This window comes from Pseudonaja textilis, chromosome Z, assembly GCF_049901715.1.
Source record: "Pseudonaja textilis isolate UNSWEBS1 chromosome Z, rPseTex1.2, whole genome shotgun sequence".
Taxonomy (NCBI): domain Eukaryota; kingdom Metazoa; phylum Chordata; class Lepidosauria; order Squamata; family Elapidae; genus Pseudonaja; species Pseudonaja textilis.
The window spans coordinates 124,494,274-124,521,164 of NC_142008.1; the positions used below are offsets into that span (position 1 = coordinate 124,494,274).

Consider the following 26,891-nt stretch of genomic DNA (forward strand, 5'->3'; position numbering starts at 1 on the left):
CACGTGGATACATGTAAGGAAGAGAAGATAAGCAAACAGCCTGAAGGGGGAGGAGTGGCAGAAGCGAGGGGGCGGAGTCAAAACAGGAAGCAGCCTAGAATCCCTACCTAATCACAAACAAACAAAGTCCAACCTCCCTTGAATCTGTAGAATTTATCTAACTCCTAGCATGTCCCGACCATTACTTGAGAAGATTCCTGCACAGAGGCTTTCAGCAATAAAGCAGTTTAGTTAGAAGATTCCTGCACAGAAGCTTTCAGCAATAAAGCAGTTTAGTTAGAAGATTCCTGCACAGAGCCTTTCAGTAATAAAGCAGCTTAGTTAGAAGATTCCTGCACAGAGGCTTTCAGCAATAAAGCATTTTACTTAGAAGATTCCTGCACAGAGGCTTTCAGTAATAAAGCATTTTAGTTAGAAGATTCCTGCACAGAGGCTTTCAGCAATAAAGCGGTTTAGTTAGAAGATTCCTGCACAGAGCCTTTCAGCATTAAAGCAGTTTAGTTAGAAGATTCCTGCACAGAGGCTTTCAGCAATAAAGCATTTTACTTAGAAGATTCCTGCACAGAGGCTTTCAGTAATAAAGCATTTTAGTTAGAAGATTCCTGCACAGAGGCTTTCAGCAATAAAGCATTTTAGTTAGAAGATTCCTGCACAGAGCCTTTCAGTAATAAAGCAGCTTAGTTAGAAGATTCCTGCACAGAGGCTTTCAGCAATAAAGCAGCTTAGTTAGAATATTCCTGCACAGAGCCTTTCAGCAATAAAGCAGCTTAGTTAGAAGATTCCTGCACAGAGGCTTTCAGTAATAAGCAGCTTAGTTAGAATATTCCTGCACAGAGGCTTTCAGCAATAAAGCATTTTAGTTAGAATATTCCTGCACAGAGCCTTTCAGCAATAAAGTAGCTTAGTTAGAAGATTCCTGCACAGAGCCTTTCAGCAATAAAGCAGCTTAGTTAGAAGATTCCTGCACAGAGGCTTTCAGCAATAAAGCAGTTTAGTTAGAAGATTCCTGCACAGAGGCTTTCAGTAATAAAGCAGCTTAGTTAGAATATTCCTGCACAGAGGTTTTCAGCAATAAAGCATTTTAGTTAGAAGATTCCTGCACAGAGACTTTCAGCAATAAAGCATTTTAGTTACAAGATTCCTGCACAGAGGCTTTCAGTAATAAAGCAGTTTAGTTAGAAGATTCCTGCACAGAGGCTTTCAGCAATAAAGCATTTTAGTTAGAAGATTCCTGCACAGAGGCTTTCAGCAATAAAGCATTTTAGTTAGAAGATTCCTGCACAGAGGCTTTCAGCAATAAAGCATTTTAGTTGGAAGATTCCTGCGCATTTTTGTTCTCAGGAGAGGACGATGGGCCGAGAGGGAGAGGAGATACCCACCATTCATGTCGAAGTCCTGCAGGAGATTTTGGGCTTTCTTCTTGAAGTCATCCGCACAGTGGATCAGGCCCGTCTTGAACTTCTCCTTGTGTTTTTTCAACATGGTTTCACTGTCCAGGAGGCACTGTTGGAAAGCCAGCCACTCCGAATTCAGATCACCCAGCAGCTGCAGCACCTGGCGGGACGGAAAAACCGATCGGCGTTGAGCACAAGAGAGGTGGGGAACCAGCGGAGACAAGCACTGCAATGTGGTGACGGGAGTTGCGGGGTGTGTGGACCAACACAATGAGGCCAGGGCCAATCTAATACAGGGGGTCCTCAACTTACAACCAAAACCTGGGCCAGAATGTCCATTGCTAAGACGTTGTTAAGTTAACTGCTCCTGATTTTGCAACGTTTTTTTTGGGGGGGCTGAGGTTAAGCAAATCTCCTTGTTTGTTAAGTGAAACTCGTGGTCATTAAGCGAATCTGGCTTCCCCGTTGACTGTTTGTCGGAAGGACGCAAATGGCGTGCTAACGCGACCGCAGGGTACTGCCACATGCTGGTGGCCAAGCATGCAAATTCTGGTCACCTGACCGCAAGGATGTTGTGACCGTTGTTAAGCGTGAGGGCCACTTTTAGGTCACTCTTTTTTTTTTTTTTTTTTTTTTTTTTTTTTTTTTTTTTTTGGGTTTTTTGGGGGGGGGGGGGGGGGGGGTCGGGGGGTTTTTTTCCAGAGCTGTTGCGATTTCAGTCACTAAACAGAGTTGTTGTTAAGTTGAGGACTACCTGTACGGAGGCTGCTGACCTCGGCCAGAGGAGGAAAAAAATAATGGCACTCCGGGCCACGTCAGCCAGGGATCCTCAGCCGTGGACCTACCTCCTCGTCCACCACAACTTCGTACTTCTCCAGAATGGCGAACTGCTCGTGGATGGGGGGGATCTGCCCCTCGATCTTTGGCAGGTCGTTCTGCAGCGTCTCGTGGAGCTGGAGGCTTCGGCTCAGCTCCTCCAGGGTCTGCGGAGGACGGCTGATGCTGCGGGGTGCGAAAGGCGGGTTGGAGGCCAGATCCGGGATTTTTTACTCTGCCAGTCATTGCCGAGTATTGGGGGAGGCGCTTCCCCCGCCCCAATTTCAAGGCCATTCAAGTGCTGTCCGGAGACGTTTCCACCTTCCCACGGAAGTGGTACCTATTGATCTACTCGCGTTGGCACGCCTTTCGAACTGCTAGGCTGGCGGGAGCTGGAGCGGGGAACGGGAGCTCGCCCCTTCGCGTGGAGCTCGGGTCTCCAACCTGAGCTGCCGGCTTTCCCAACCCGCAACCCTGCGTCTTAAGCCCCCGAGCTACCACACTGCCTTTTTAATGCCGAGAGGACGTGGGGAAAGAGAGGGAAGGGCGGGGAGGATCCCCTCCCCCCGATCAACAGTGGGACACTCACTCGGTCGCGTTGTCGTGCAGGTAGGCGGTCAGCTCCTGCAAGCGGCCGGTAGCCATCTCCTTCAGCAGGTTGGTCAGCTTGTTCTGCCATTCGTTGCAGTGCTGGACCACAGCGGCCTTCAGGTGGGAGCAATCCAGCAACACAAACTGGATGCTGAGCACTGTCTCCTCCTTCTGGACGTTGTTGGCCACCTCCATGTAGCTAGGAAAGGAGCACAGAGACTCGAGAGGGCTGGAAGGGGGCCTCAGAGGTCTTCTAGTCCAACCCCTCCCCCCGGTCCAATATAGGAACACTTTATATTGAAAACGTAAAGATGGTAGATAGATGGAGGGAGGGGGAATGATACGGTTGATAAATGGTGGGTGGATAGATTGATTGCTTATAAAATAAATAGACAGACAGAATGGATTGATAAATGATGGATAGAGTAATAGATAGATGAGATAGATAGATAGATAGATAGATAGATAGATAGATAGATAGATAGATAGATAGATAGATAGATAGACATATAGATATAGATGATAAATAAATAGATAGATAGATAGATAGATAGATAGATAGATAGATAGATAGAGATATGATATGAGAGATAGATGATAAATAGATAGATGAGATAGATAGATAGATAGATAGATAGATATAGATGATAAATAAATAGATAGATAGATAGATAGATAGATAGATAGATAGAGAAAGAGAGAGAGAGAGAGAGAGAGAGAGAGATGATAAATAGATAAATAGATAGATAGATAGATAGATAGATAGATAGATAGATAGATAGATAGATAGATAGATAGATAGAGATGATAAATAGATAGATAGAGATAGATAGATAGATAGATAGATAGATAGAGATGATAGATAGATAGATAGATAGATAGATAGATAGATAGAGATGATAGATAGATAGATAGATAGATAGATAGATAGATATAGATGATAAATAGATAGATAGATAGATAGATAGATAGATAGATAGATAGATAGATAGATAGATAGATAGATAGATAGATAGATAGATGATAGATAGATAGATAGATAGATAGATAGATGATAAATAGATAGATAGATAGATAGATAGATGATAGAGATAGATAGATAGATAGATAGATAGATAGATAGATAGAGAGATAGATAGAGAGATAGATAGATGAGATAGATAGATAGATAGATAGATAGATAGATAGATAGATAGATAGATAGATAGATAGATAGATAGATAGATAGATAGATAGATAGATAGACACAGACAAATAGATAGATAGATAGATAGATAGAGATAGATAGATAGATAGATAGATAGATGATAGATAGATAGATAGATAGATAGATAGATAGATGATAGATGATAGATGATTGATAGATAGATAGATAGATAGATAGATAGATAGAGATAGATAGATAGATAGATAGATAGATAGATAGATAGACAGACAGACGGACAGACACACAGACAGAGTGGTGGACATAGATAGAGTGATAGACTGACAGACTGATAGACGGATGGACAGACAGATAGGTGTTGGATAATGCCTGGATGGATGGATGGATGATTGATTGATAGATACTGTAGATAGACAGATACAATGAATGGAAGATGGAGGGAGGGGGATAAAATAAAATGAATAGGCAGGCTGACAGATAGATCCTAGAATCCTAGGGCTGAAAGGGGCCGTGGAGGTCCGCTAGTCTTGTCCAAGACAGGAGACTCAATACCATCCCGGTCAAACGGCTATCTGCTCTATTTTTGAAAGCCTCCAGGGTTGGCGCGGGAGTCAGGAAACTTACGTTTCCTTGGTTCTAGGTTGGATCTCCGCCTGGCCAGCTTGCGCCCATTGCTCAGACGTTATGGGGAGGAAACTGAGGCTCTCTTCCCCATGACGGCCTTTCAAGGATCAGCTATCAGGTTCCCCGCAACACCACCACCACCCTTTAAGCCTTGGTTAGGCCCCAAGGGACCCCCTCACTTATTTGGGAGGGAGAATCAGGCCCCACCTTCCCTCGGCCAGACAGTCTTTCCCAGACGGACGCAGGGAAACAGTGGGGCTGCTCGGCCTGCAGCAAAGGCTACGCAACAGCAGATGTTTCGGTGGCCCCATAATGAAGCTAACGCACCTGGAATGAATCCCTTTAATTTAATTTAATTTAATTTAATCCCCTCATCTAATCCTTCCTCTGACAAAAGGTGTCCGAAGGGCCACTTTGCAAAAACCCCAAATGGGTTGTTTGATTGATCTCTCATGCAGAAATCCAGGACAGAGAGGGGGGAAAAAGAAAGAAAAGAAAAGAAAAGAAAAGAAAAGAAAGAAAGAAAGAAAGAAAGAAAGAAAGAAAGAAAGAAAGAAAGAAAGAAAGAAGGAAGGAAAGAAAGGGGGAAGAAAGAATGAAAGAAAGAAAGGGAAGGAAGGAGAGGGAGGAACAAATGGAAGAAGGGAGAAGGGAGGAAGGAAGAAGGAGAGAAAGAACAAAAGAAAGGAGGGGGAAAGGAAGGAAGGAAGGAGGGGGAGGAAAGGGAAGGAGGCAAGGAAGGAAGAAAAGAAAGAAAGAGAGGGGAGGGAGGGAAGGAGATGGAAGAAGGAAGGAGAGGAAGTGAGGGAAGGAAGAAGAGGAAGAAATGGAAGAAGGAAGAAGGAAAGTAAGAAAGGAGGGAAGAAAGGAAGAAAAGAAAGAAAGAGAGGGGAGGGAGGGGAAGGAAGGAGAGGGAAGGAGGGAGGGAAGAGGAGGAAGAAGGAAAAAGGAAAGTAAGAGAAAGGAGGGAAGGAAAGAAGGAAGGAAGAAAGGAGGGAGGAAGGGAAGGAGAGGAAGGGAGGGGAGAAAGGAGGCAAGGAAGGAAGAAAAGAAAGAAAAGAAGAAGGAAGGAAAGAAAGATGGGAGGGAAAGAAGGAAGAAAAGGAAGAAAAAAGAAAGGAAGAAAAAGAAAGAAAGGTGGGAGGGAGGAAAAGGACGGAGGAGAGAGAAGCGAGGGGGAGGAAGAGGAGAGAAGGAAGGAATAAGGAAGGAGAGAAAGAAAGTAAAAGAAAGAAGGGAGGGAGGAAGGAAGGAAAAAGAGAAGGAAGGAATGAGAAGAAAGAGAGATAGAAAGAAAAAGAAAGCATAAATCTGCTTTTTCCCCACTCCGCTCCGTTGTGCAAAGGCCTCCCAACCTGTCCCAAAAGACAGACACACAGACACACACACGCACACACGCACACGGGCCCAGGGTTTTGGATGAAGGTGAAGAAGAATTTCCCCCGAAGCCTTTTGTTAATTGAAATGTACCCTTTGGGGTTGATTTCCCTCCGGCGCCATCCAAGCAAAAAGGAAAGCCAGCAGGTGTAGAACGGTCCCAGCCCCCAAGGGGACTTATTAAATCTTCCCCTTTTCATTAATTAATTCCCCGTTAATGGGTCACTGCAAGTACGAAGCCAAACTATTTTATTAACAGGGAGAAGGAAAGAAGGGGGTGGGCGGGAAGAAATAAAGAGAGGAGGAGGAGGAAGAGAGAGAAAAAAAAACTTTCTGAAAACCAGAAACAGCAGCGGGGGGCCCAGACACACTGCTGGGGGCCGTGCTGGCAGAGACAGATGAGGCTGCTTGGGGGTGGGCAGCGGGGGGCGGGTGTCTTATGCCAGGGCCCACTCATTCTATGGGGCCAAACCCACCTTCCCCCAGGCTGGGCTTCTAAATCAGCCGTTGTCAGAAGCGCTGAGTCGGCAGCGGAGGGTCGCAAGCTGGCTGCGAGAAGATGCCGCTCGGGGTGCCAGAGAGATTTATGCCATGGCGAGGTGCCCCCGCCTGCGTTGCCCACCGCGTCTCGCCATCTGCATGGGGGAGGGTGCGGGGGAGAAGCAACCAACATGGCAGCATCTCGGGGTGGTCACTATGGGGAGGTTTTTTGGGGGAGCGGTGTGCGATTCCCCGTGGAAAACCTGGCTGTTCTGAAACTAGCTCGATCCCCGTGCTTCGCTACAAAACGATGCGGTGGGGCTTAATTTTGGGGGAGGAAAATAAGGGGGCAGATTCTGCCTCTGCCTACCTTTGGTATTCATCTGGCTAGCGTCTTGTCAGTGTGGGAGAGAGTGGAGGGCTGTTTGGAAACTGAAAGAGTATTTGCTGGGTGAGTAAGGAGGAGACAGCAAGGAGCCTGGGCGTGGCTTAGCTCAACTGTTCTGGACTGAAGCTGCTTGGTGCTGTGAGACTGAAACTCCTCTGCTTGTGTTTTGCCTTTGAAAGAGATTTCTTTCCAGGTGGGGAGTAGAACTCCTTAGCATCAGAGAGTGTTAATAATAATAATAATAACAATATAGGAAATACTCTAAATGCTCTGAGGATCATTTCGACGAATCCTTTCTTAGGGAGCCCCTAGAAGCCAAGCGGAACAGACGTGCCCAATTTCAAGTTTGTAGCCTTTACAGTTCTGGAGATTTCGTGATGAAGCATGAGGGGCATTTCGCTTTTATGCACATAGATTTTAAACTGACTTTATTCTGAATTTTAAGCTGGTTTGATTCCGAACCACAGAATAATGGGTTGAAACCAAACATCTGGCAGGACTGTGTAACTATGGGCTTGAAGTTCCTTGGCTCGGGAGAATTGCCACCTCTGGTCTTGGATGGGGGCACTGCCCCCTATGCGTAATCTGGCGGTTCTCCTGGACTCGCGACTGCCGGTGGCGGTTGTGGCCAGGAGGGCCTTTGTGCAACTGCGGGTTGTGCACCACTTATGCCCTTTCCTGGGCCGACAATCCCTACTCACGGCCACTCGTGCCCTCATCACTTCCCAGCTTGACTACTGCAACGTGCTCTACATGGGGGTGCCCTTGAAAGAGCATCCGGAAGCCCCAGTTGGTGCAAAATGCAGTAGCCCACATGGTTTTGTGCAGACCCCAGCGCGCACATGTATCACACTTCTCCCGCGGGAGCTGCATTGGTTGCCGATTTGCTTCCAGGTGCAATTCGAGGTGCTCTTTGTCACCTTTAAAGCCCTTCGTGGCTTGGAACCAGGTGATCCGAGGGACCGTCTCTTGCCGGTCACATCCAGTGGCGGGCCACTCTCTCTGTTTGGACCGGTTCTAGTGAACCAGTAGTTCCCACGATCCTGTCCTATATTTCTGTCATTTTCAGCTCAGCTGATTCGCGCGACACAGTGTATTTCGTGCGCCTCAGCTGACACCCTGTAGAGGTTCAAATTGGTATTTTTTGAATGCTGCAAAGCGGCACGCTCACAGAACCGGTTTTTACACCCGTTGCAGCACACCACTGCTTACAGCGCTTACCCACCAGAGCGGGGAGGCAGGGAATGTTGTAGGTTCCAACCACAAACCGGTTGTTAAAATTAGGGGAGTGGAGATTAAAACTAGCAAAATGACATTTAACTAACAAAATGAAATTCAATGTAGAGAAAAGTAAAGCCCTACACTTAGGCAAGAAAAACCCAAAGGACACATATAGACTGGGTGAAACCAGGCTCAATAGCAGTAACTATTGTGAGAGGGACCTTGGAGTCTTAGTGGACAACCAGATAAAGAGGAGCCAGCCGTGTGCAGCAGCAGCCAAAAAAGCTAATGCAATCCTAAATTGTATTAACAGAGGGATACAATCAAGATCAAGGGAGGTACTAATACCACTCTGTAAAGCCTTAGTAAGGCCACACCTAGAGTCCTGCATCCAGTTTTGGTCACCACACTATAAAACAGATGTTGAGGCTCTAGAAAGAGTGCAGAGAAGAGCAACCAGGATGATGAGGGGACTGGAGGCTCAAACACACGACGAACGGTTGCAGGAACTGGGCCTGGCTGGTCTAGGGAAGAGAAGGACCAGGGGAGACAGGAGAGCAGCCTTCCAATATTTGAGGGGCTTCCCCAGAGAGGAGGAAGGAGGTCAAGCTATTTTCTAAAGCACCAGAGAAGGAATAATGGATGGAAACCGATCCAGGAGAGATTCAACCTGGAAATAAGGAGAAACTTTCTGACAGTGAGGACAATCAACCGATGAAACAGAAGTTGCCCTCAGAAGTTGTGGGAGCTTCATCCCTGGAGGCTTTCAAGAAGAGACTGAGACTGCCCTCTGTCAGAAATGGTGTAAGATCTCCTGCTTGGGCAGGGGGTTGGACTAGATGACCTACAAGGTCCCTTCCAACTCTGATTATCTGTTCAATTTGATAATTTCTGCAAACCAGCTAATTCCACCAGTGGCTGGCTCCGCTCCCCCCACCCCATGTTTTTTGGCCCGTTTTTGGCTGTTTTCATGCCATTTTTTTGGCTGTTTTCTAGGCCGTTTTCAGTCATTTTTCAGGCAGTTTTTGGCCGTGAAAAATGCCTGAAAACGGCCTTAAAAACCACTAAAAATGGCCCAAAAAACTGCTCAAAAACCACCACCCCCAAATGAAGATTTCAAATCTTCAATTACCCCTCTTGAAGCTTTACAACGATCTGGATTTGAAAGGGGAAGAAGAGGAATTCGTAGCTTGTGTGGGCACACGCTTCGGACTCTCAATACCTCGATACCCTACCCAGCCACTGATGAGGGCAAAGGACCAGCTGTTAAATTTATTTGAATACCACCACTGGCCCTACCCCTGATGGGAGCCAGAAGAAGGGCCTTCTCCGTGGTGGCTCCCTCCCTCTCTCTTGGAACGTCCGTCATTCCCCTCAGAGACTAGAAAACGGCCTTCTGAGGAGTAAGGTCAACGCAAAATCCAGATTAATTTAACAACGGTGTCACTACCTTAACAAGACTGCCGCCATTCGCTTAATAACTCTGGCAAAAAAGGTCATAAAGTGGGACAAAATTCCACTATCTTAGTGATGGAAACCTTGGCCTCGGTTAGAGATCCACTTATCCAAAATAGTGTAGTTTCCCCTGCTTGAACAAGGGGGGCTGGACTAGAAAATCTCCAAAGTCCCTTCCAGCTCTATTCTATTCTATTCCTATTCTATTCTATTCTATTCTCGATTTCTATTTTCTATTCAATTCTATTCTATTTATTGTATTCCATTTATCCCATCCCATCCCATTCTCTGTTCTATTCCATTCTTTCCATTCCATTCCATTCTACATTCTATTCCATTCTATTCTTAATTTGATTTCTATTCTATTCTAAATTGTATTGAATTTTATTCTATATTCAATTCTATTCTAAATCCTATTCTATTCTATTCTATTATAATTTCTATTCTATTCTAAATTGTATTGAATTTTATTCTATATTCTATTCTATGCTAAATTCCTATTTTTATTCAATTCTATTATTTCTACTCTATTCTCTATTTTATTCTATTCTTATTTCTATTCTAAATTCCTATTTCTATTCTATTCTATTCTATTCCTATTCTATTCTAGTCCTATTCTATTCTTATTTCTATTCTATTCTCTATTCTACTCTTATTTCTATTCTATTCTAAATTCCTATTTCTATTCTATTCTATTCTAATTTCTATTCTATTCTAAATTGTATTGAATTTTATTCTATATTCTATTCTATTCTAAATTCCTATTTCATTTCTATTCTGTTCTATTCTATTCTATTCTATTCCTATTTCTATTCTATATTCTATTCTATTCTTATTTCTATTCTATTCTAAATTCCTATTCTATATTCTATTCTAATATTCTATTATATTCTAAATTGTACTGAATTCTATTCTATTTTAAATTCCTATTCTAAATTCCTATTCTACTCTGCATTCCTATTCTATTCTTATTTCTAATTCTATTCTAAACTGTATTGAATTCTATTCTATATTCTATTCTACTCTAAATTCCTATTCTATTCTAATTTCTACTTCTATTCTGTTTTATTCTACTCAGGCCATAAGTGGAGGACTACTTGAATTAAATGTGACTGATCAAAGCCAAGATGGACCGTTATCCCCCCACACACACACACTCCCAGCCTGTGGCCGCAGCTGGATCTCATCGACGCAGCCCTTAATGGGAGGTCTCCAGAGGCAGAGCTGTACAAACATCCGACTTGCACAAAAGACACCCTGCATTTCGGCCCCCAGCTTGAACGCTTTCCCGCAATCGCTTTTGACATTTTTGCACGGAAACGGGGTTTTTCCATCTACCCGGCTGCCGCTCGCTTGCCGCGGCTTGCGCGATGCTCAATTCCAGAGGGAGCGGGCAGGGCGGCGGCGCACGGCGCACAGCGGTCCTGCCGCCCCACAGCGGCGGGTGGAATGAGAAGTCTGCCAAAGGATCAGTGGGGAGAGGCAGGTTGTGTGGAAGAGGAGAGGAGGGGAGACTTTGTCCCTGCAGGCCTCGGTTGTTGTGCCGTATGAATGCCCTTCGTTGGCAACCCCCGAGGCGCCCCGCGAATCATCTGCCCCGTGTCTGCCTCTTAATTACAATTAGAGTTGCCCTTCGTAATTGGTACGGTTACCACACTTCTACATCAGTTGTAATTACAGGCAGTCCTTGACTTCCGACCCCAAGTGAGCCCAAGTTTTCCACCGCTAAGCGAGGCAGTCATGAAGCGAACTTTGTCCCGTTTTAGGACAGCTGTGAAGTGAATCACAGCCGCGGTAAGTTAGGAACACGGAGGTTAAGAGTTTCCCCGCTGAGTTTGCTCGTCAGGAGGCCCAGGAGGTTGCAGCCGTCATAAATAGGAGCCAGTTGCCAAATGTTCGAATTATAATCACGTGGCCACAGGGATGGTTCAATGGTCGTAAAGTGTGAGGACCTGTCGTAAGTTTCTTTTCACTGTGCCGTTGTGACGTGGATTGGTCCCTAAATGAACGGTTGTAACGGAATGGGAATCTTGGAGGTCTTCCAGTCTAACCCCCTTCCCGTTTAAGCAGGGAAAACTCTTCCTAGAGAGTACCCGGCACATTTCTATCTTTCTTGCCCACTGGAGGCGGCCGTTTGCTCAGAGGTGGGTTTCCATGCTCAGTTCTGCTTATCCTCTCCAGAAACCATTCCGGACCAGCGGTTTCATCTTCTTTTAATGACCCCATAATAATCTCTTGCATCAGGCTGGAGTCTGGGCCACTGAATGGAGAGATGAGCGTTTTACTGACCAGATGCCCTTCCTGTCGCCAACGCGGAGTTTTATTCGGCAGATATATTCTCAGAGAGAGAAATATCTTCCTCTACCGAGGATCGAACTCACAGCCTCCGGATTGTTTCACCTCTAGGCCACCTCACCACTCTCTGGACCAGGGAATTCTTCTGCCAAAATTGACCTCCTTGGAGATGCTGACTTGTCTTCTTGAGAAGATCTGAAATGGTCCCATGTGGGCCTGTGGCTTCGGGCCAGCCAGACCGAGTCAGCTGGTCCGATTCCTGGTCTGAAGAACCACTCCTGGGACCTGCCTCCCTTCAACCTCCCGCCGAGCTGGCTCTTCGTGGACATCATCCAGTGGCCACACCTGTTTCAGCAGCGACATCCAGCGGTGGGATTTAACTGGTTTGGACACCGGTAACCGTATAGCCCTGCACACTGGGGCCGCAGCAGAAAGTAAGTATTATAGCTAAAAATGGTCTTTTCTAAACGCTGGGTGTGCACCTGTGGAGCAAACCGGTTGTTACGCCCACCGACCCACCTGGGCTCCCATACTCACCTCTGCTTTTGAAGCGCAGCGGCCTTGCGTGGCACAGCAGAGTGTCGCGCGGCCGCCGCTGAAGCGACCGGGAGAGTGCGGGCTTGCAGGACGCGAGTCCGGGACGCCTCTGCGCCTGCGCAAAATGCGCATTTGGTACAGGTGCAAAGCGTGCAAAGCGTGTACACGCGCGGCAAAGCGCACCCACCAAGCCAGGCCCACCAAACCAGCGGAAGACGATTTTGAAACACGCGACCGATTGGAACGTTCTCCTCACCCTCCATGCCTTCCGCGTGCGCACACCAACGCATTATTAGCGTTCGCGCCGGCAAGGTTTTAAGCGTCTAATTGCTCGACGGTGCTGACTTAAAGGTTCGCCACAGATAAAGTACCTCTTCACGAAGCGCCTAATTAACGCGTGAAAATTCACACCTCAACCTGTGGAGGGCCACCAACCTGGACGGGGGGGAATGGATCCATTCTCGGAGTGGGGGACGCAGATCTATCAAAGGCTAGGAGGCCTCAAGGAGACTCCATGCTGTCTCCGAAGTTGGGGGCAGGAGAGAGGCTTCCACTGACTATTTGTCGTGGGGTGGGGATTCTGGCAGGCGAGGGGAAAACCTTTTCCCGCTGAGGTGCTCAGGAGGGATCTCCTAAGTTGCCACGGGAAACCAAAGCTGGGCCCGATCAAACGGGCCTTGGATCTGATCCAACGCTTCACGGGGTTTGATATAAAGAGCCGTTGCTGGAACTGGCTACGCCTCGTTTAATGAAGAGGAGGAGCGGGGGTGACATGACAGCAGCCTTCCGATATTTGAGGGGCTGCCCCGAAGAAGGGGAAGGGGGTCCACCTATTCTCCAAACCAGCCCCTGAAGGCAGGATGAGAAACAACGGCTGGAAAGTCATCGAGGAGGGAAGCAACCCGGAACTAAGGAGGAATTTCGTGACGGTGAGAACAATTAATCAATGGAAGTTCTTGCCATCACAAGTTGTGAGTGATCCATCACTGGAGGATTTAAGAAGAGATTGGACGACGATTCGCCTGGAATGGTATAGGGTCTTCCTCTTTGAGCAGGGGGCTGGACTAGAAGACCTTCAAGGCCCCTTCCAAGCCTGTTATTCTATTCTGTATTCTATTTTATTCTATTCTATTCTATTCTATTCTAATTTATTCTGTTCCAATCCATTATTCTATTCCATTCCATTCATATTGTATTTCAATCCATTATTCTATTCTATTCTATTCTATTCTATTCTATTCTATTCTATTCTATTCTATTCTATTCTATTCTATTCTATTCTATTCTATTCCTATTCTATTCCTATTCTATTCTAATGTATTCTATTCCAATCCATTATTCTATTCTATTCTATTCCATCCCATTCTAATTATATCCTATTCCAATCCATTATTCTAATTTTTCTATTCTATTCTATTCTATTCTATTCTATTCTATTCTATTCTATTCTATTCTATTCTATTCTATTCTATTCTACTCCACTCTATTCTACTCCTATTCTATTCTGTTCTATTCTTATTCCTATTCTATTCCTATTCTATTCCTATTCTATTCTAATTTATTCTATTCCAATCCACTATTCTATTCTATTCTATTCTATTCTATTCTATTCTATTCTATTCTATTCTGTTCTGTTCTGTTCTGTTCTGTTCTATTCTATTCTATTCTATTCTATTCTAATTCTATTCTGTTCTGTTCTATTCTTATTCCTATTCTATTTCTATTCTATTCTAATTTATTCTATTCCAATCCATTATTCTATTCTGTTCCATTCCATTCCATTCTATTCTATTCTATTTCAATACTTTATTATTCATTCTATTCTTCTATATTTTATTATTCTTTCTATTCTATTCTTTTATCTTCTATTCTAATTCTATATTTTATTATTCATTGTATTCCTATTCCTGCTGCAATGCCCTACTAGTCAATGACTACTTCAGCTTCAATCGCAACAACACAAGAGCACAGAACAGATACAGACTCAATATAAGCCACTCCAAACTTGATTGCGGAAAGTACGACTTCACCAACGGAGAGGTCAATGCCTGGAGTGCACTCCCTGACATCCTCAAATCGCCCCTCCTTTAACCTCACACTATCCACTATTGACCTCACCCCGTTCCTAAGAGGTCTGTAAGGGGCGTGCATAAGTGCACCATCGTGCCTCCTTGTCCCTGGTCCTATTGTCCCCATTCGTTCGTACCCATTTCCTGCATTCTTACTCATGTTTATACTTATACTTATTATCTTGCAAGCAGTTGACAGATCAAACGAATAAGATAAACGAATAAATTCCCACTCTATGCTATTCTACTCTATCGTCAGCAAGACATCACAATGGCTACTAATCAGGATGGGTTTAAAGGAGGATTGGAATACTTCAAGGAGGTCTCTTGAAGTTCCTTAGAAGCCTTCAAGGCAACCCTGGGTTGGTGTCCGCCGGATGGCGGTCGATTTTCCTCCACCCCTTACCGAGCAGTATCAGCGTCGAAGGATGAGACCAGCGGGTTGAGGTGCCGGTAACGGTTGATAAAGGCATCTTTGTTGACCTCCCAAATCTCTCGGTAGCGGTCCCAGGTCTTCAGGTAGCCCTGGAGAAGGCCGGCGTTGTTCTGCATGCCACTGCTGATCTGAGTCTGGATTTTCTTGATGTCTTCATCCCGCTCTGATGAACAAAGAACAGCAGAGTCACCCAGGACTCCCCAAGACTCCTCGCCAATAAATCCCACGCTGTAGAGGGGAGTGGGCGCTACCGGTTCACCACGGTTGGAGAGAACCGGTAGCTAATTTTATAATTTTTAATGACTGGTTCAGCGAACCGGCAAATCCTGACTCTGGCTGGCGCCGCCCATCCCAGGAGGCCCCATGCGGCCCGTTTTGGGTGCCAGGTAAGTGCAGGGCCCGCACGGAGGCTCGGGGTGGGCGAAAAACAGATCTCCCAGAGGCTCTGGAAGGCTGGAAACAGGCCCGGGCAGGAGGTTGGACTAGATGACCTCCAAGGTCGCTTCCAACTCTGTTATTCAGGGCAACCTGATCTACTCAAATAGGGGTTCGAATGAACTCGGTAAAATATAAATTCAACCCACAAGAGAGGTGGTTTCTCAGCCGGTGCAGTCGGCGGTGGAATCGGACAGTGAGAAGAATGGGGAACAGTCAGGGAGACTGGAGACGATTCGAATGAGAGTCCTGTATCTGATACAGAGGTGGGGCCAGGACCGTGTGGAAGTGGGGGGCTGACTCCGGAGTCTGGTAGCAGCGAGGCAGAGGAACAAGGGGAGCCTGTCCCCAGGGCGCGTGTGCTGCGCAGAACTGCTAGAAAGCAAGCACAGCTGAGACAAAAGGGTGACTTGGGAGTAAGGCTGGGAGGTGATTGCCCCTCCCATAAGGGATAAAAGACAGGCAAAGATGATGAAACCTTTGCAGGAAGCAAAGTTGTTCAACCAGTTCAGAGTCATCCTTGAAGGTTGGGGCTTTTTTTGTACTTTAATTGGTTTCTTTTCTAGTTAACTGGATATTTCTGTTTTTGGCAGCACTTCACAGAACTGAAAGGTGTGTGCTTATCTCGGGGGACTTTTTGAGATTAATTCTGGCTGGGAACGAAAACAATTCCCAGCGTTGCAATAAAATAAGTCTTTTTTTTAAAATATGCATTTGCGTAATTACGGCTTAGGAAGCCTGGGTCAGAACATGGGGGCAGGTGACCCACCCAAAGAGGCTGCCTTACCCACAAGGACGGAAATGGGGTCACGGGCAAACTTGCGCCGGATGAGGATCTCCGGAAGGTGCCGGAAGACCGTGATGCTGGAGATCAGGTGGGAGCTGATGTCGTTGACCATGCTTGCCAGCTGGAGAAGCGACGGGGAGAAGGCCACCTAGGAGGGAAGAAACCGGCCAAGGGTGTCAGGGTTCCAAGCGGTTGCCCGAATAAAACCACGAGCCTCGACCCAAGCTTCAAAAGATTTACTAGGAGCAACTTGTCGGCATTAATCCCAGTGGAAGCCAACTCTGACGCGCGTGATTTATGGCCACCTGTGACCCTGTTTCCCCCTCGCCCCCGGGTGTTTCATCGATCAGATTCTCCAAGGAAGGATTTTCTCGGGTAGAAGTTCCGGGGGCCTAGCTACAATCTTTGTAAGATACGCATGGAATGTACTCCTGGTTGCTTGTGGCAACTTGAAAACAGGCATAGGAATTCCTTACAAGCGGACACGGGGGGTCAACAAGGATACCTCGAGGTTTACCGAGAAACAAGGGTGGGGCAGAAGAAAGAAAAATCAGGATTAAATTTGGGGTCCCCGGACACACAACTCTGCCGGAGATGGAAGGGCTAAGCTGCTGAGGACAAGGCCACGAGCTCACGAGAAGGTGGACCTGTTTTTAAGTTCTCGGTGGAAGAACCTTCACAGGAGCTCGGCATGTCCCGTTGCCCTTTGATTCTGCAACAAGCAGAGGTCTAACCGCCATCGGCCACGGAGGAGAACGGTTGCTCTTAGATGTGAGAAGGCCTCCGGGGCTCACCTGGGGAGCCTGCCCAGGTGAACTGTCCTGCAGAATGACCTTCACCCTGAAGAGCGGGTTGGGGCTGGTCTTGCCATCGCCGTTGATGGCCCTGGAGAGCTCCATCAGGGACCACTTGACGTTGAGCCGCAGGGCGTCCTCCATCATTCGGTTCATCCTGACCGTGTAGTTGAACCAATGCTGCTGGACCTGGTGCGAGAAGAGTCGGGGAAGAAGCGGGTGGGGAATCGGGAAAAGTCCACCACGGAGGAATCTGCAGAAGAAGGCCTCGACCGGCCCACTAAGGTGAAGGGAAGAAAGATTCCCTCGGGGTTCCAAACAGGCCTTCAACATCCATGGCCGGGGCAGCCGCTGGATATCTCCAGGTCAAGGGACAACGTAGACCCTCCAACCACACAAGGCCTTCACCGAAACCCCAGGGGGGCACCACCCTAGGAAGCCATTCCAGGGGATCTCTGGCCACCGATTCCCAGATGCTGCTAAATTCCAGGTTCTATACCAGGCAAGAACATAGGCGAAGAAGAGGAGGAGGCCAAAGAACATGAGGTGGGCAGAAGATGGAGAGACAGCAGGAAAGAAACATCAGAGGAGGAGGAGGAGGAGGGGAGGAGGAGGAAGAAGAGGAAGCAGAATAAGCAGCAGCCGAAGCAGAAGGAGGAAGAAGAAGAGCAGGAAGGAAAAAAGAAGAGGTGCAAGAAAGGAGGAAGAAGGAAGAATTAAAAAGAGGAAAAGGAAGAAGAGGAGGAGGAGGAAGAGGAAGAAGAAGTAAAAGAAGAGGAATAAGAGGAGGAGGAAGAAAAGGAAGAAGTAGAACAAGAAATAATAATAACAACAATAACAACAAAACAATAATTTCTGAAGGCATCACACAGGGGTTCAGCCCCTGTGTGTCCTTCAAACAGCTGCGGATGAAGATTTCCCTCGCCAAAAGATACTCGCTGGCCCTCCTCACCTCTGACCCATCATTCTTGAAGACTTCGTACGTCTGCCGCATGATGGCAATGCTGCCCTCGTGGAAGGTGACCAGCTTCTTCTGCACCAGGTCCCGGTGGTCCTTCTGGTCCTCTTCAAACTCCAGGTCGTTGTAGATCCGCTTGCCAGTGATCCGGACCAACAGAGCCTCGCTCATCTGCTGGGCATGGCGAGCAATGGCCAAAGTGGCCGCTTTGTATTCGTTGACAATGTTCTGGACCTGTGGGGAAACGGGAGGGACACCGGGAGAGGAGATGGAAGAAGAAGACCCACGGAGGTTGGGAAGAGGCGGCTCCTAGTTGGGCCTGGAGGTCCACGTTGAGAATGGCGAGAGGAGAAGGCATGACAGGCCCAAGAGCACCTCCTCTGTCCTGGAGAACATGGTCGGAGGAGCAGGAGCTTTGGCCTCAAGAGGTGGTTGGTGGTTACCAAAGAGGACAACCAAGGCAGAGGCGAGGCCTCCTTGCGGACCGGCAAGGAAAGGCTGATGCCATAATTTCCACAATAGGGGGACTGAGGAGCTCCTTGGTGGAGTAGAACCTCCTTCTGAGAGAAGATGTCCTCCATCTTTCACCGTCCCCGCCGTATGGAGTGGACAGAGAAGCTGAGAGTGGGGCAGATCTGCTACCCAGGGAGTTTTGGCCCCGGGATTCGTGTCCCTCAAGGCACCCTGGTCCCCGAGGGCCGAGGAAGCCACATCCCCACCTTGCTGGCATGGAGACGACACTCCGAGATGAAGACCGTGCTGGCCCCCTTGAGGGACCAGTGGAGTTTCTTGAGGCCAGGTTGGATCTTCCGGTCCAGGTAGCGGATGCGTTCCCGGAACAGGCCTCTCTCCTCGGCAGACAACATGCTGATGATCCTGGGGACCCAACCAAGGGTGGAAGGTGTTAAGATCCAACTCTTTCTTCCCCCAAGACGGGAAAAGAGCGAAATTGTGACGCATCCCAGGCCTTGCCATCAAAATACATTATGCAGCAGCTGGTCTTCCAGCCAGATGTTCCTCATTTCCACAAATCACTCCCACCTCTGGTTCTGGCAGAGGCGGGCCTGCTGGAGATTGCTCAGCCTCTGGCAGAGAGCTTTGGGTTTCCTTAAGGACAACCGGCAAATTTTGCCTAACTTCGCCTAAATTTTGCCTAGACTTTGAAAGCTCCCCCAAGGATCCTTCACAACGGATCTTCAATGCAAGATTGTTTTGTTGAAGTGGACTTCAACTCTCAGAGTTCCCCAGCCAGCATGGTTGAAGTCCACCCACCTTAAGCATGGAATTCTGGGAGTTAAAGTCCACCCGTTTTAAGCATGGAATTCTGGGAAATAAAGTCCACTTATCTTAAGCATGGAATTCTGGGAGTTGAAGTCCATTTATTTTAAGCATGGAATTCTGGGAAATAAAGTCCACTTATCTTAAGCATGGAACTCTGGTAGTTGAAGTCCACTTATTTTAAGCATGGAATTCTGGGAAATAAAGTCCACTTATCTTAAGCATGGAATTCTGGGAAATAAAGTCCACTTATCTTAAGCATGGAACTCTGGGAGTTGAAGTCCACCCATTTTAAGCATGGAATTCTGGGAAATAAAGTCCACTTATCTTAAGCATGGAACTCTGGGAGTTGAAGTCCACCCATTTTAAGCATGGAATTCTGGGAAATAAAGTCCACTTATCTTAAGCATGGAATTCTGGGAAATAAAGTCCACTTATCTTAAGCATGGAATTCTGGGAAATAAAGTCCACTTATCTTAAGCATGGAACTCTGGGAGTTGAAGTCCACCCATTTTAAGCATGGAATTCTGGGAGATAAAGTCCACCCATTTTAGGCATGGAACTGTGGGAGTTGAAGTCCACCCATTTTAAGCATGGAATTCTGGGAGTTGAAGTCCACTTATCTTAAGCATGGAATTCTGGGAGTTAAAGTCCACCCGTTTTAAGCATGGAATTCTGGGAAATAAAGTCCACTTATTTTAAGCATGGAATTCTGGGAAATAAAGTCCACTTATCTTAAGCATGGAACTCTGGGAGTTGAAGTCCACCCATTTTAAGCATGAAATTCTGGGAGATGAAGTCCACTCATAAGTGTGGAACTCTGGGAGATGAAGTCCACATGTCTCAAAGTGCCCAACATTGAGAAGCCCTGTCTTAGACCCTCCATCCTTCCCTCTTCCGTGCCTTGGTAGCATGTTGGCCTACAGACCCATTACTCCCAGTGCCTCCCTCCCTGGCCCTAACCGTGTGGGATACGGATGATGGGAACAGGAAGGCCTAACGCCCAGGCCTGTGTCCGTCCTTCCCGAGTGGAATCTGCACATCGGGTGAAAGCAGGCCAGGCCGCATCCTGCCCATCTCCCTCCCACCCCACCGCCTACCCACCCCCAATTAACGCCTGAGGAGAGAAAACAAAACAGGCGCCAAAGACAAGCTTCGGCCCCGGCCGAAAAGCACAGCTGCCAAGAGAAAGCTCGTTGCAAGCCACGCATCCTCGGCGGAGCCAACGCGCCCCAGAAGGAAAACGAAAACCAGGGATCCCTCCTTGCCAAACCCACCCCCACAAGGAGCATCTCCAGGAGTCAACTGAAATGGCTTCCCCACATGCACCACACACACACACACACACACACACAGACACACACAGACAGACACACACACGCCGTGGCCCGTTTTTGCTCCCGGGAGGCTGCAGGGAGGCCTACTAGGCCCAAAATGGGACGTGGGCAGGGGTTGCGCATGTATGCGCGGGGGAGCATGGTATGTGTGTGTCGCGTGCGCATGTGCAGGGGCGGGGCAAGGAGTAGCCATGGGGACATCGCATTAGGGGTGCAGACACGCATGCACGCTGTCGCCTGCACGCGCACGCGCTTTCGGCACAGGATGACAGAAAGCTTTAGCCGGGGGTGGGATTCAAATGTCTTAACAACCGGTTCTGTGGGCGTGGCTTAGTTGGCGGACGTGGCCTGGTGGTCATGTTATTGGTTGGGTGTGGCCAACTCAATATCACTCACATTGAGGCACACATCTCGCCTGGCCTCTCATGACTGTGGGGATGCTGCAACAGTCGTAAGTGTGAAAAATGGTCATAAATAACTTTTTTCAGTGCCCTTGTAACTTTGAATGGTCACTCCACACAAGCAAAGTACCAGCAAAGGGAGGTGGGGGAACTCCGGAGAAGTTCCTGAGACAAGAAGTCTCGTCCTGCCAAGAATGTAACAAGGGTTAGCGGAGAGGCAGTTTCTGTAAGCAACACCAGAATGTTTCCTTCCTGCCTTCCTTACAGGATTAGCCCTGTAATTTCTTCTAACATCCAGTTCTCTGAACTGCTTAGAATGTTAACAACCGGTTCTAGCGAATAGGTGCGAACTGGTAGAATCCCACCCCTGGGTTTAGCCATCACTGAACCAGGAGGCGTTTCAATTCAGTTATTCTGTTGGTCTCTCCCCCCACCCGCCAAGGTTGTGAGCCCGCCTAGATTGTCTGCACTATGTGGACTGATCTAAGGTCTCTTGTTTGGGAGGAAGTAGGCGAGTGAATCATGGCAGGAACACTGTCGTTAAGTGAATCCTGGGTTTCTCACTGACTTTCAGAAGGTCGCCAAAGGAGAATCCCATAACCCCGGGACCGCAACCATCATAAGTGGGATCCACTTGAGGTAGATGTCTAGCCTCCCACAAGATCAGGCAGGGATTACAGATCCCATAACAGCAGAGCAGAAATCAAGGGGAGGCTGTGAGGACCTTCCAAACTTCCTGGGAGACGCAGAGCTACTAACCTGTTGTAGTCTAGGGCCACCAGCAGGAGGTTCTCCCTCAGGTTCCTCAGGTCTTCCTTCCGTTCGTACACCTCCACCACGTAATGCGGGATTTCGAAGAGCACTCTCTCCCAGTAGTGGATTTCCACAAATAACTTTAGCAGGTGCCTGGAGGAGGAGAAAGAGAAGAAGAAGGAGGGAGGAGGAGGAGAAGGAGAAGGGAGAAGGAAGAAAGGGAAGCAGAAGGAGACAGAAGGAGGAGGAGGAAGAGGAGAAGGAAGAAAGAGAGGGAGGAGGAGGAAGAGTAGAAGAAACAAGGAGAAGGAGAGGGAGAAGGAGGAAGAGGAGAAAGAGAAGGAAGGAGGAGAAAGAGAAGGAAGGAGGAGAGCGAGAAAGAGGAGAAGGAAGGAAAAGGAGAAGGAAGAATGAGAGGGAGGAGGAGGAGGTGGAGGAGGAGGAGGAGGAAGAAAGAGAGGGGGAAGGAGGAAGTAGAAGAAAGAAGGAGAAGGAGAAGGAGAGGGAGAAGGAGGAAGAGGAGAAGGAGAAGGGAGAAGGGAGAAAGGGAAGCGGAAGGAGACAGGAGGAGGAAGAAGAGGAGGAGGAAGAAAGAGAGGGAGGAGGAGGAGGTGGAGAAGGAAGAAAGAGAGAGGGAAGGAGGAAGAGTAGAAGAAAGAAGGAGGAAGAAGAGAAGGAAGAAGGAGAAGGAAGAAGGAGAAAGAGAAGGAGGAAGGAGGAGAGCGAGAAAGAGGAGAAGGAAGGAAAAGGAGAAGGAAGAAAGAGAAGAAGGAGAAGGAAGAAGGGGCATGGAAGGACCCATGAGACCAGGGTGGAACACCAGGGCAACAAGGTCTTCTCCGGTTCTTTCCTTTTTCACTCACTTGTCAAAGTTGATGTCCAACATGCCCGGCATCTCGGCACTCGGGATGAGGAGAGGGGTGTCCAGACGCTTCAAGCTGTCCTTGTCCAAGCCTTGGGTCCACTCGTGGAAGGTCTTCCTCTCGATCTCATCCATGGCCTGCACCAGAAGCTGATAGGTCTGGAAGCTTTCTTCTCCGGTCCCAATGTGAGGGATGAAGTGGGCTTTGGTGAGACACTGGCCAGAGAGGGAGAGGAAGGGACTGTAGGAGAATACTCGGCAGAGCTTGGAGGGCGGGGTTGAAGGCGTCATCAGTGCAGCATCCTCGTGTTGCCACAAGAGATCCAAGTTCAGCCTCCCTCGAATTCCGTTCAGACCCTTATCAATTTGGTGCTGACTATTAATTGATTAGATTCTCGGGTACAGAGAGTTCTCGGCTTACAACCATTCATTCAATGACCATTTGAAGTTACGACAGCACTGACTTATGACCGTTTTTCACACTGACCGTTGCAACTGGTCCCCGTGGTCACATGATCAAGCTTCGAAGGCTTGCCCACTGCTTCGTTTCATGACGGTCGTGATCCAGCCTTTTGACAAGCAAAGTCAAGGGGGAAGCCCAATTCGCTTACCGACCACGTGACTAACTTAACAACGGCAGTGATTCGCTTAACAATGGCGGCAAGAAAGCTGGTAAAAATGGGGCAAAACTCACTTAATGTCTTGCTTAGCAATGGAAATTTTGAGTTGAATTGTGGCCGTGAGTTGAGGACCACCTGTAACAATTTCTGGTCAAGTGGGGAAAGGTTTTGCGTGCAGAATCGTGTATCAGGAGAGGCCAGAAGGCAATAGAAGGCCATAAATTACAGGTAGTCCTCAATTTATGACAATTGAACGCAAATTTTCTGCTAGTCAGACTGCAGGTTAAGTGAACCTTGTCCCATTTTATGACCTTTCTGGCTACAGTTGTTAAGTAAACCGCTGCACTAACACAGTCGCTAAGTGAACCTGAATTTCTCCTTGGCTTTGCTTGGGATCCTGGGACACAGGGACCGTCATAAATCTGAGTCCCTTGCCCAAAGCCGGAATTTTGATCATGGAGCTTGCAAGAGTCCTAAGTGTGAAAGATGGCCATGAGTCCCTTTTCTCAGTGCCATCGTAACTTCAAGCGGTCACTAAATGAAGCGTTGCAAGCTGTAATTCCTTGGGAGCTACCACGCACCTGGCAAAGGCGGCCATGGCTGCGTGTGTGACATCCTAGCCTGGCACCTGCTCAGGGATGGCAAAAGCTGGCAGGAGCCCATCCCCTTCCTGGCTGCCAACCCGAGCTCCCATGTTCCACTTCCCCGAGGGTTTCGCTCGCCTTGCCCTCCGCTCAGTCAACAGGAAACTGAGGAATCCATTCCCCCCCCAGTGCCCATGAAAACGCGCTCAGGTGGGCGTAATGAACAAAACAACACGTGCCACCTAGTGCCAACGGTCGGTGCCAAGAGAAAAAATAAAGACATGTTTCTCGGAAAAACCACCTAAGCATCGGGTGAGTCAGCTGTGCCACGTGTGCAAGTTCGCCCAGCGTGGGGTCACTTCGTCAGAGCTGGCGAGGAGCATCGAACTGGGGGGGGGCGTGTGGAGCTACACCCCATGCCCTCCCAAGAACGGGAGGGGACAGGCATCAGCCGACGAACGCATGCCCCTCCCCCCCACTCTTCAAAACCTGCTCCAGTAGGTGCCGCATTGGAGAAGCCATCTTGCTTTCCATCCACGGTGGGGCAAGCCGATCGCCTCGGATGCTTAGGAATCACAACGCCCATAAGGCACAGCCCATAAAACCAGATGGGGAGTGGTGTGTGGGGGTTGAATATGCAGGGGTGGGGGTGTTTCGGGTTGGGGGATAAGAGAGAGGAGAAGAAAAGAGCACCGCGGGTGAAATCCACACGTCTTAAGCGTGGAATTCTGGGAATTGAAGTCCATCCATCTTGAGCGTGGAATTCTGGGACTCGAAGTCCACTCATGTTAAGCGTGGAATTCTGGGAGTTGAAGTCCACCTATCTTAAGAGTCATTAAGATTTGAGAAACCCCGCTGTAGAAGGTATGGGCTCCTTCTCACCTACTCCAGAGGTTAAGACGAGAAAGGAATGAGGTGAGATATCAACAGATGAGACTTTAGGAAGGACTTGTTGACAGGGACAGCTGTCAATCCAATCAGTGGAACTGATTGACAGAGAGGAATCTCTTCCCCTTCCCTGGGTTTTTTTCAAACGGAGGCCGAACGGTCATCGAGTGCAGTGCACGAGAGGGTGCGAATTCTGCAGTGTAAAGGGGGGGGTTGGGCTGGATGACCTCTTGCGACTCTCCCAGCTCTTGTGATGCCTGTCTCGGCAAATGATGAAATCGTGTTGTGCCGTCGGTTTCATGACCTGGTTTAGTTCGTAAGGTGGACGTGAGCAGCAAGGGACATCAACGGGACTCCGAGGCCAAGGCGGGAGGCAAAGGGTGGCACGAGAGCCGGGTGAGGAAGCCGCGGTGGACCAACACAGAAAGCCAACCCGGAGGCCTGGCAGTTCTGTGCTGAGATGGGCTGACCGGCGGGAGGCTGGCCCACCCAATCCGTACCCCAGTTAAGGAACCACCGACTCAGACAAACAATCAAACAACGAATCAAGGGACCATCGAAGACACTCCCACCAACCCTGACGAAGCAAGTATATAAACAGAGCAAACCCCCTTCCCTTCTAGCACTGATGTTGTTCCCTAGTCGGGTGATGAAACGTCTGCAAGAAAACCACCCAGCTCAGAGAGCAACAAGGACTCCACAGCCCTCCTCCTCCTCCTCTTTTTTCTCTTCATCTTCCCCCTGTTCCTCCTCCTCTTCTTCCACCTCCTCCTGTTCCTCCTCTTCTCCTTCCATCACTTCACACATTCCATTCCCTTATAGCACTGATGATGTTCCCTAGTTGGGTCATGAAACGTCCGCAAGAAAACAGCCAAGCTCAGAGAGCAACTAGGACCTCCACAGCCCTCCTCCTCCTCCTCCTCCTCCTCCTCCTCCTCTTTTTTCTCTTCATCTTCTCCCTGTTCCTCCTCCTCTTCTTCCACCTCCTCCTGTTCCTCCTCTTCTCCTTCCATCACTTCACACATTCCATTCCCTTCTAGCACTGATGATGTTCCCTAGTTGGGTCATGAAACGTCCGCAAGAAAACAGCCAAGCTCAGAGAGCAACTAGGACCTCCACAGCCCTCCTCCTCCTCCTCCTCTTTTTTCTCTTCATCTTCCCCTGTTCCTCCACCTCTTCTTCCACCTCCTCCTGTTCCTCCTCTTCTCCTTCCATCACTTCACACATTCCATTCCCTTCTAGCACTGATGATGTTACCTAGTTGGGTCATGAAACGTCCGCAAGAAAACAGCCAAGCTCAGAGAGCAACTAGGACCTCCACAGCCTTCCTCTTCCTCCTCCTCCTCTTCCTCTTCTTCTTCTACCTCTTCCTCCTTCCCCCACCCCACATATCCCACTCCCTTCCAGTGCTGATGACGTTACCTAGGGCGGTGAAACGTCTGCAACCAAAACGCCAAGCTGAGGGGCCTGCCAAGGGCCTCACAAGGACCTGTACAGCTAGTCCTTGACTTACAACCATTCATTTAGTGACTGTTCAGTGTTGCGACTGCACCGAGAAAGCGACCTGTGACCATTTTTCATGCTTACAACCATTTCAGAAGAATCGCCCCTCCCTCCCCCCCGCGTGGGACACGATCAAATTTCAGTTGCTTGGCAACCGATTCACGTTTACGACGGCTGCAGCGCCCTGAGAAGGGTGTGTGAGTGTGTGTGTGTGTGTGTGTGTGTGTGTGTGTCACACCAAGTCACTAGCCAAGTCCACGGGAGAATCCAGACTCGCTTAACAACCGTGTCACCAGTCGAACAACCCCCCCCCACGATTCCCTTAGCGACCGTGGCCCGAAAGGACGTAATGTCTTGCTTAGCGATGGGGGGTGGGGGAAGCTTCCATCGCGGTCGTAAGTCTGAGGACCGGTGGCATTTTCGAAGGCCAGGCACGTCTCCCGCCCACGCGCCACCGAAATGGAAAAGCCAGAAATGAGCGTCTTTTGTGGTCCAAGCCCCCCTGAGGGGAAAATTTCCCCCAGGAACTTCCGAGGAAACCATTTTGTTTTTTCGCCCATTCGTCCTGTTTTCCATTTTCAAGTGGGCACCGGGAGAGGAGGGGGGGGACGGGGGCGAAAAAGTGGGCATCGCGTTTGATTGATGGCTTGAATGCCAGGCTGTTTCTCTCCCGGTGTATAATTAAAGCTGTTAAAAGGAACCAGCGAAGGAGGAGGAGGAGGAGGACGTTATTCAGGTAAATAGCTTAAAAAGGAGACGGGGAGGAGAGGGGAGAGAAGAAAAGGAATGAATCACGGACCGCCACAATGGCCGTTCGCAAAAAACCGAATTATTAGGATTATT

At 48.4% G+C, this 26,891-nt stretch overlaps 1 protein-coding gene across 1 annotated transcript in view; it reads right to left on the minus strand.

The window, feature by feature from the left end:
* DNAH2 (dynein axonemal heavy chain 2) overlaps positions 1–26,891 on the minus strand; it is a 123,277-nt gene that overhangs the window by 70,523 nt on the left and 25,863 nt on the right. The window contains 10 exon segments of the mRNA XM_087917291.1: positions 1,380–1,554; positions 2,240–2,396; positions 2,800–3,000; positions 14,819–15,011; positions 16,071–16,218; positions 16,865–17,053; positions 17,817–18,056; positions 18,542–18,698; positions 21,598–21,744; positions 22,455–22,669. Of these exon segments, the coding sequence (XP_087773417.1) occupies positions 1,380–1,554; positions 2,240–2,396; positions 2,800–3,000; positions 14,819–15,011; positions 16,071–16,218; positions 16,865–17,053; positions 17,817–18,056; positions 18,542–18,698; positions 21,598–21,744; positions 22,455–22,669 (1,822 nt within the window).